The sequence below is a fragment of the Colius striatus genome, chromosome 4 (assembly GCF_028858725.1).
Source record: "Colius striatus isolate bColStr4 chromosome 4, bColStr4.1.hap1, whole genome shotgun sequence".
Classification (NCBI taxonomy): Eukaryota; Metazoa; Chordata; class Aves; order Coliiformes; family Coliidae; genus Colius; species Colius striatus.
Window position 1 is genome coordinate 69248344 of NC_084762.1, and position 9063 is coordinate 69257406.

Below are 9063 nucleotides of genomic sequence, written 5' to 3' on the forward strand. Positions count from 1 at the left end.
CTCTGATTGTCGCTTACAGATTTCTATTCATGATGATGAATGCTGTGTAGAAGCCAACAGAAGCGTGTACCTCCATGGTACCTTACAGACATAAATTACTGGGTTTTACACTCTGTGTGAGCTGCCTGTTTAACAGAAAGGAAGGATATTGTCTTGTTAAGATGCAGCGGATAAACAGAATGGCAATTTACACTACTACTTTCTTTAGCGCATCCTGATTTTTCTCATTTTAGGGAAATAATTTGATCCATAATGGCTAACCAAAATCTGGGTTTAGTTTTGTGGTTTTCTTTAAAGTCTGTTCAGCAAATAAATTCAGTTTTTAACCTCCTTGGCTATCAAGAAGGTATATTTCATAATCAGAACCAAATATTAGAAATAAAACCAGAGCATGCCATCCTAAAGGACATATTAGTGGCATCTGTGAACCTGTATTCAGTATTCTCAGTTTTGTAGATAACAATATAAGAGTGAGCATCAGATGCAATCAAAGTAATCATGTGATGACTGCAATTTGAGGTAATGAAACTATGAGGGCAAGTGTTGAAAGTGAAAGGACAGTGAAACAGCTGTATTTTAATGGGGCTCGCAGTTGTTTTGTAAAAAGTGATGTATGGCAGTCACATAACCTACTGCCAAAGCCTAGCCAGACACCAGTAGCAACCTGGGAAGGCGTCAGGCGTCGAGTCTCCTACTCAACAGAAGGCTGACAGAGACAAAAATGTGATTTTACCTGAAACCAAGCATTAGTGTGAATTAGCTTTGGATGTCTCCCTTGCAGCTATTTGTAGTGGGTCTGGGATGGTAGTAATTTTCCACAGCAGCTCCTGCAGTGCTGTGCTTACTGTTGATATCAATATTATGACTACTGCTCGCACAGCATCAGGGCTGTCCCTCCAGCATTCCTTCCCCCACCTTCACCAATAGCTGTAGGTGGGCATGATCTTGGGAGGGACTATGGCCAGGACAGCTGACCCAGGCTGACCCAGGCTGAGATATTCCATACCATATGACGTAAGCTCAGTAATATAAACTGGGGGAGAGGAGCAGGAAGGGGAGGCGAGATTCATTTCTGGCCTTCCCAAAGCAACCGCTACGCGTACTGAAGCCCTGCTTCTCGGGAGGTGGCCGGACATCGCTGCTGATGGGAAGTAGAGAGTAACAGCTTTATCTGCTTTTGCTTTGCTTCCCACGCGCGCGGCTTTGCAGCTTCTTTATTAAACTGCTTTTATCTCAACCCATGAGACTCCCATCTTATTTTCTCCCCTTCCCTGGCTTGCTGAGGAGGTGGGGGATAAAGCGGTGTGGTGGGCACCTGGCATCCAACCAGGCTCAAACTACCACACTATTAAATGAAGATGTCCAGTCTAGAGAATGAGTTTGTCTAGCAAGAAAAAAAAAGGCATGAAAGCAGGAAGAAAGGTGTTTGAGGCTTTGAGTTTCAAGCTTATGTGTATACATCCATCATGTGTGTATGTCCATCCACAATCTAGCTGCATTTTCTGGGAATTTCTGAGATTATTGTTGTCATGAAAGCCATTCAGAACAGTTGATTGCTTAAAAACAGATGCATTTTGTCAGATTACCATCTTGCATATATTTTCTGGATGTTCTGGTTGAATGTAATCACTGTGGGGTAAACCATACAGTAAATTCTATAACATCCATATTCTGTGGGACATTTCTCTAAACTATAAGGGGAGATGTTAAGCATGTACATCTTTTGTGTCATTTAGTCATGGTGCATTCCTTAGACTCTCGCTCAAGGACATATGCTGAATTTAGGTTTTCAAATAGCAAGATTTATTCTTATACATCTAGGTCTGGGAGATGAGCATGGTAAAGAAAGTCCAACACACTTTTTCCCAGAAATCCTCTGAGAAAGAAGCTAGGTATTTATGAGGAACAAAGAACAATTCCCATTGTTTAACTTTTTGCAGAACTGTAAGGAAGAAGAAATAAACCAGAGCAGGAAAGAGGCTTGGCTCTGTTTGGAACCATCTAGCAGAGATCAAAATTCATGGCTCCCACAGACAAATAAAGTCTGCTTGAACAAGTCTAAAAAAGCCAGCAGCATCCACCCCGACACAGAAGTGATGCTCACTATTACAGTTTTCAGTTGCTTGGGGAGACTGAAGAAAAGGAATTGTCCATCTCATTCTAAAAGAGTAGTGCCTTCAGGTTTTTACTGTATATTGAGCTCATCTCAAAAATGGCTTTTAGGAGAAAGACAGAGTGCAGACTATTCCTACTGCATTGTGCTTGGTGACTCAGGAAGCACACAGCTTCAGGTACTGGTCACCTGTCAGATGATCTGATGGCCAGGCTCCCCACAAAAAAAGGTCCTTTACATGCTGGCCATTCTTAAAGATATGCAGATGTAAAGACAGGAATTATCTTGGCTTTGAGGGGAGGTAAGTAATAAAACCGTTAAATTTCTAAAAGAAAAGATGGAAAGCTCTCTAGATTTTTACTGAATTTTATCTGATTTACGTCATCATTTTTATTGATTATAGTGTGGGGTCCATTAAGTAGAACTGCATTTTCATTTAGTGAGATGTTTAATATTTAATATTGACTTTCACATGTTATATACATTGTAATAGTGTAAAGTTAAAATTAATTGAATCTAGTATAATTTGAGTCCGGTAAAACTGCTAGAAGGATCATACTGGAACTCTAATAACAGTAGTGAAAGCATTTCTGGAAAGCTGAAATACAGTGTTATGTCTAAAAAGATGGTTTCCAATAGTTCATGCTCAAAAAGCCACCCAGATACGGAAAAAAGCAGCAGAAATAATTTCAGATGGAAAATGAACCAATAAATATTCCATAACCTATCTCCATCTTCTTTTTTTCAGAGAGTATAATGGCAATTAGGACAGTATATATTGTTTCTTTGATATTGTCTATGGCTGCCAAGGCTTTACTCTCAGTTGGGTTATTCAATTCTTAAAATGTATTCTGTTCAAATCACATGTTCTAAAGCAGTTTTCTGTTAGAACTATATCAAGTGAAAGCCATATTGCTGGCTTAAATGTGATTCAGTTCATTCTTGTTGTGTCAGGATGTTTTTAATATATATAACAAGAAGGAAATAGGAAGATTAAAAAAAAAATTAGTCATCATGAGGTTTTTTTTAATATCATCAGCACCACGATAAAGCCAGCTGATAAATTGCACACTATTCAAAAGAAAGAAATAGAATAAAATTAGTATTGCATTACACTAGATTCGTCATAGCCCTGGGTTACTGTCATTCTATGGAAAATAAAAGCTTGATTATTTCAGATTTCTTCTCAGCCTTTAAGATTATTTGCCTTTAGAGGCAAATAAAAAGCCCATGTACTGAAGGAAGAACACAAGATATTGAATTGGTGGTGTTGGTAATTTTTTATCATTGTTTCTAAATGACATCAAAGCAGCATTGATGATTTTGATCCAGATGGTTAGCAGTAATGTTTCATAATAGTAACCTAATGAAGCTTTTTAGTGCTGGTGACAGGTAAATGCTTGAAAGGTTTATGGTAGGGAAAAAGCTTCAATAAATAACTTGAAAATCTGCCTCCCTTCTTACTTGCATAATTATTGCTTTTTATAATGGCATAATGGAACAACAAAGCGTAGGTGAAGAAAAGGATAGAAAAGAGGAACTCTCTCCAGAGCTAATAGGATGTACAGTGGGATTTTCCTTCAATTCTTGTGAGATGAATAGCTACTTAACAACCATTAGGCCTATCTTGGACTTAAAGGGAAAATTTAAAAGTCTTTTTTAAATAGTTAAATCTGTTCAAGGATCACGAGTTAAAAATAAGGGAGGTGAAGATTTTTCTCTATGCAAGTAGAGAATAACAGTTTCAGGATATTCTAACTGAAAGGATCTCTCACATGAGCTTTTCTCCCTAATTCCAGTTACCTGGGAAGAGTACAACCAGAAATCCGGTGCTCTCTTTGCAACAAGGGGGAGATCTGACAGATGACTGCATCAAAGGGCAGGGGGACCAGTCTTGCAGGGACTCTGATGTTTCTGATTAGACCTTTTTCACAGCAATTATTCAGCACTTGTTTTTGTTGAATTTTTTAAGGGGTGTATAATTCATCCATAACAGCTTTTGTTTGACTAACTGTGGTTATTTTGGGCGTTGTAGTCTAACTTAAGACTGTTGCACAGCCCTGATTGTCCACTGCTGCAACTTCATGAGTTTTCTTCTAGCCCTCCAAGGTTTAAGATGGGAAAGTCTGCTAGATACTAATATTTGATTGATTCATAAAACAATCAAGATGTAATCCCCTTCCCCAGTTATCTTGGCTTGCTTTGAGTTTCTTCTGGAGGGAATTCTGTGCCTTCATACTAAAGTGAACATTTAATTTCTCAGTTTCTACAGATCAAGTGATGGAATGTTGTGTGTGAACCTCCTGAAGGCTGAGACGAGGAACTCTGACTTCCCCACAGAAAATTGTGAACTGCAGTTTCTTACTGGCTAGCAACACCTTTGATTCAATTTGTATGAAAACTCAATTTACTTATTAAAATGGACACTATTGTTCAAATATTAGAAATTCCATTTCTTACATGTTCCAAGCTGAACAGTTGTCAGATTTTTATGGTTTAGATTGTAAATGTGTTTTTCTCTGGCTAATTATTGGTATTATTTTTTTAATTTTAATGTCTTAAAGGCCAATGTACTGTATCATAATAAAATGAAAGACATAGTTAACAGATGTGGGAAACACTGTATACAAATGTATATTTCTAAAAGCTATTTTTATGATTAGCATGTTTTACTGTTTTACCATATTTAGAGTCAAGTGATACTGCACTTCTTCATTTACAGCTTAATTCAAACAAGATCACAATTAAATAACGTTATATGATATTTTCAGTTATTTTATTTATTATGTTCATCATTGGAAATAATTATGTTTATTAATAGGGATAGCTGCTAAAAAGTGAAAATATCAAAATAACAGAACAGTCCTTGGTAAACTGTAATTTAGATCCTCCTGTAAATCCCTTTTTTCAGATAAGCACTCTCTGTGATGCCATTCAGTACATAGTCATTACAACTGTTCCTACAAATCTCTAAAGACAGTTTGTTGTCACCATATGGAAAATTTACATGACAGTCAGTCTCCTGTCTAGCCAGGTAAAATAATTATACACTGCCAATATCTGACAACCTGAGTGAGCCTACCAATTTTTTATTTTCTGGCAGTAGTCTTTTCACTCCTGAACCCCTAATACCCTTTTAAAAGATTATAGTTGGAATATTTAATTATTGAAAAGTTTTTAGGGAGAATCTCAGTACAGAATTTCTTAATATTTCCTATTTCCTTTCAAATAGAAGAGATGCATTATTTCTCCATGTAACTGAGATACTAAGTATATCAAAGCATATATCACATGGGCACAAGGTCATCTTCTCTAACAAAAGTACCAATTTGATCACCATCCCAAAGCTAGACCTCCTTAGTACTTATTACTTAGTAAAACATACTTACCTGCATCCTTATGTGAGATAAACTCCTATGGAAAGAGATGTCTTCAAGATGATTGCAGGGCAGAGGTGGGGAGGGGAGAGAATTTTTTAATAGGTACAGGCTTCAAAGAAGGAGAGTTGTTAATTTAAGAAGTAGAAACACAAGGAGAAAATTCTTCACTGTGAGGTTGATGGAGCACTGGAATGGGCTGCCCAGATGGATTGTTGAGTCTCCTTCTCTGGAGACGTTCAAAACGTATCTGGATGAGTTCCTGTGTGACCTACTCTAGAAGGCCCTGCTCTGGCAGGGGGGTTGGACTAGATGATTTTTCGAGATCTCTTCCAACTCTTCAGATTCTGTGATTCTGTGAAATGGAGCTCAGACTCAACCATGAATCAGTCTGTAGTATGGTGCCCTGACGTCCACTAATACCTGTGGTCAGGGATCTTTAGTATCACCCAGCACCATGCCTTGCCCTTTCAATTATTCTCTGTAGGCTGAAAGCAAGAGAAAAAAATAAGAGATAAATACTTTAACAGGTGAAATTTTCAACCTCTATAAACAAACAGCCGTTTCTGAGCTGATAGGTTCACCTCAAACTGTGGGGTTTTAAGAAGAAGGGAGCTCAAAATCTCTGGTCAGGTTTCCAACATAGAGACCGTCATCAGAAGGACTGATATTCTTTGAACATTTGGAAGAAAGCATACATTTGGATTTAATTATCTATTACTGAGTGGCAGTTTTCTTCACTGGGAGGTGATGTAACATAGCACTCTCGGTTATGTTTGTGTATCTTATATTTAGCTTGTCTATTGTCTGTGGAGTTACATGGTTTACCTAAGTTCTGAGTAGTACCTAGCTACTTAATTAAGGAAATTATATATATGCCTGAGCATAAAGAATCACAGCTTCAGAATCCACCAAGGATGATGCTCCCAGAAAAGTGCAGCAAAAAAATATTATTTCTGTGTAAGTAAGTGAAATGAAAGGGTGACATATTTCTCCACTTTCTATTAGTATAGGTTATCATAATTTTTTACTGTATATTGTCATTTTGGGATTTCCATCTTTGGAAAACCTACTTATCTGATATGTAAAAAAAGAGTTCCAAATCTTAACAGCTCAATGGGCATTTTGCCCATTTTACTTATGTAAACTCTTGGCTGACTTAGAAGATGCAGAATGTCATCCAAGGAGATCAATTCTGATGTTGGTATTTAATAAACCACATATTAGAAACAGCTAGGTATATCATCTCTTCACCACCTCCATTCCAAATGAGCTAATAATCACAGAAAGCACTCTATTAGGTTTTTACATATTCTTTCCAGTCATTACCCTTAGATTATATATTCACAGAAATTATTCCACCATGGTAATGTCGACACTGTTTCACACCACAGTTTAAGTCCTGAATATATTTTGATCACAAAAAGACACCTCTGATTGGGGCACTACTTCATTTGCAAGTCAGAAGCTTGTTGTGCCATGCAATCGATTACTAGCAAAGTTTCTTAATGGCATGTTTGCTTTGAATCACTATAGAAGACGCTGGTAGCTTCAACAGAGCTTGATATCTGTCTACTTTTCATGTATGCGGTATGCTTGGTGTTATTTTCCATCATTACTTATTTTACAAAGGTTTTGTCAGGTTTTGAGTTTTTTTAACATCACTCTTCCCTTGCATTATGGAAGACGAGGAATCGTAAAGGATCTTGTCAGTTGGTTTGGACAGTCAACAGTCTTATGAAATCCTTTATGGACAGTCCTGAATTAAATAGATTTATTTTCTACACAGATCTAATAGTCTCTGTGTATTTCAGATATTGGTTTCAAATCTGCGCAGCTGCATGAATGGAAAATATTTACTAAAAAGCTTTAAAGATTGGATTAAGAAAAAAAAGTTTTTACTTTTGTAAACTCTAATATTACACATTGTTGTTGTTCTAATTAGTTTTCTCTGTAGATCCATTTTTAGTTCTGAAAAATCGTTGTACTTAAACTATGTAGATAGCTGCAATCTTGAAAGCAGTCATATTTTTAATAGGTGCCACTGCAAGTTAGAATTACAGCATTCAGGTTTTGATCACGTAGAGCAGATTGATGATTCATTACAGTTTTCTTTAAAATGTTGTAACATAATTTTTACATGTCTGTAAATAAATATTTTCTCTGATTTATGCACTAACTTGGTTTTGTAATTTATTGTCTTAAAATATGACTCTGGGAAATTTTCCAAGAAAAATATATTTATGTCATGAAAAAATACCATTTAAAGAACTGTAACACAACTGTGCTTCACAAACTTCCCAAGCAGAAAAAACAGAAACAGACATCTGCAGTATAAAGTACTTACCTCAAGTAAGTAAGATCGAGTAAATTGTGGTAAATCCTGACATCCTTTTAAAAGTTTGAGACATTTAAGGACCAGTTCCATGTTAAAAAATATGACTAAGAAGAAATGTGACCAACTTCCTGAAACAAGGAAATTCTTCAGTGGGGAGAGAAAGAGAGAAAGACAGAAATCCCGTGGTGATATTTCATTTGAGGTACGCATTTTCTTAATCTTGGAAGATTATAAATTTCACATATCACTGAAGCAATATGAAAATGAGCTGTCAAAACCATGTTCAAAATAGTTAATTTCTGTATTCAAATACATTTTTTATTCATAGTTTAATTTTCCATTGACAAGGTATTTCTAGACAGACAAACCAAGGGAAATAGGTTCACAAAATCTACAAGAATGCTTTTAAATTATGTTGGCATTATTGGGAGAGGAAGACTATTTTGACATCTGGGCACTTTTAAATGTGTTGTCTTTATTCTTTTTTTTTTGCACAAGCTTATGACATTTATAAACAAATTATTGTTATTATTAATGATACAGGCCCAATTCCTCACTTGGAAAGCACTCTGGTTAAACAGTAGATGACTTAATTAATCTCTAATTCCTTTTCAGTAGAGAAGATAATTTGAAAACTTCAAAAGCTTCATTTTCCTTGTTCAGAAGAATATTCAATAGTCTTGAAAATTTAAATAGGGAATATATCTGATTTGAGAGGAAAAATAATAAGAAAGCAATATAATTGCACTTTCTATACCTGTCTGTCAAGATCTTATGTAATAAAACATCATCTAAAAAAATCACTTTGATAATCTTAAATTGTATGTTTGATCATACTAGATATGAAGGCAGTTCTTGCTGAAATTAAAGCATCAATCAGCCAAAAATAAGCAGGGAGAGCATCCTACTCTTTTAAACACTTTATGGGCAAAAGAACAATACATTACAAACATTTTGGAACAAAGATGTATTTAGTGCTTTGCATGGTTAGCAAGAAACTATAGAAAATATAATTTATGCAATTAAGTTGCAGTCAGAATTGTATTCCAGTGGTTTTTTTATTTGTTCATATGAAGATACATTCTGAGCCTCATTTATTGCAATTAGGGACAAAGGCAATTTTTTTTTAATTTGTATCTCTTGGGAAAATAAATGTATAAAAATAATGCAAAATTGTTCAGAGTGGAGGAGTGTTCCACATAAGTAATGGAATCCTGTCTCTTTTCCTTAAGAGA

General features: G+C 35.8%; 1 protein-coding gene across 1 annotated transcript in view; it reads left to right on the top strand.

Moving 5' to 3' along the window:
- Nucleotides 1–4404, top strand: part of RALYL (RALY RNA binding protein like) — a 198154-nt gene extending 193750 nt beyond the window's left edge. Inside the window, exon 9 of the mRNA XM_061995236.1 lies at nt 4377–4404. Coding sequence (XP_061851220.1) covers nt 4377–4394 — 18 coding nt within the window. The 3' untranslated portion in view covers nt 4395–4404. The remainder of the gene's footprint in view (nt 1–4376) is intronic.
- Nucleotides 4405–9063: the final 4659 nt, after the last annotated feature.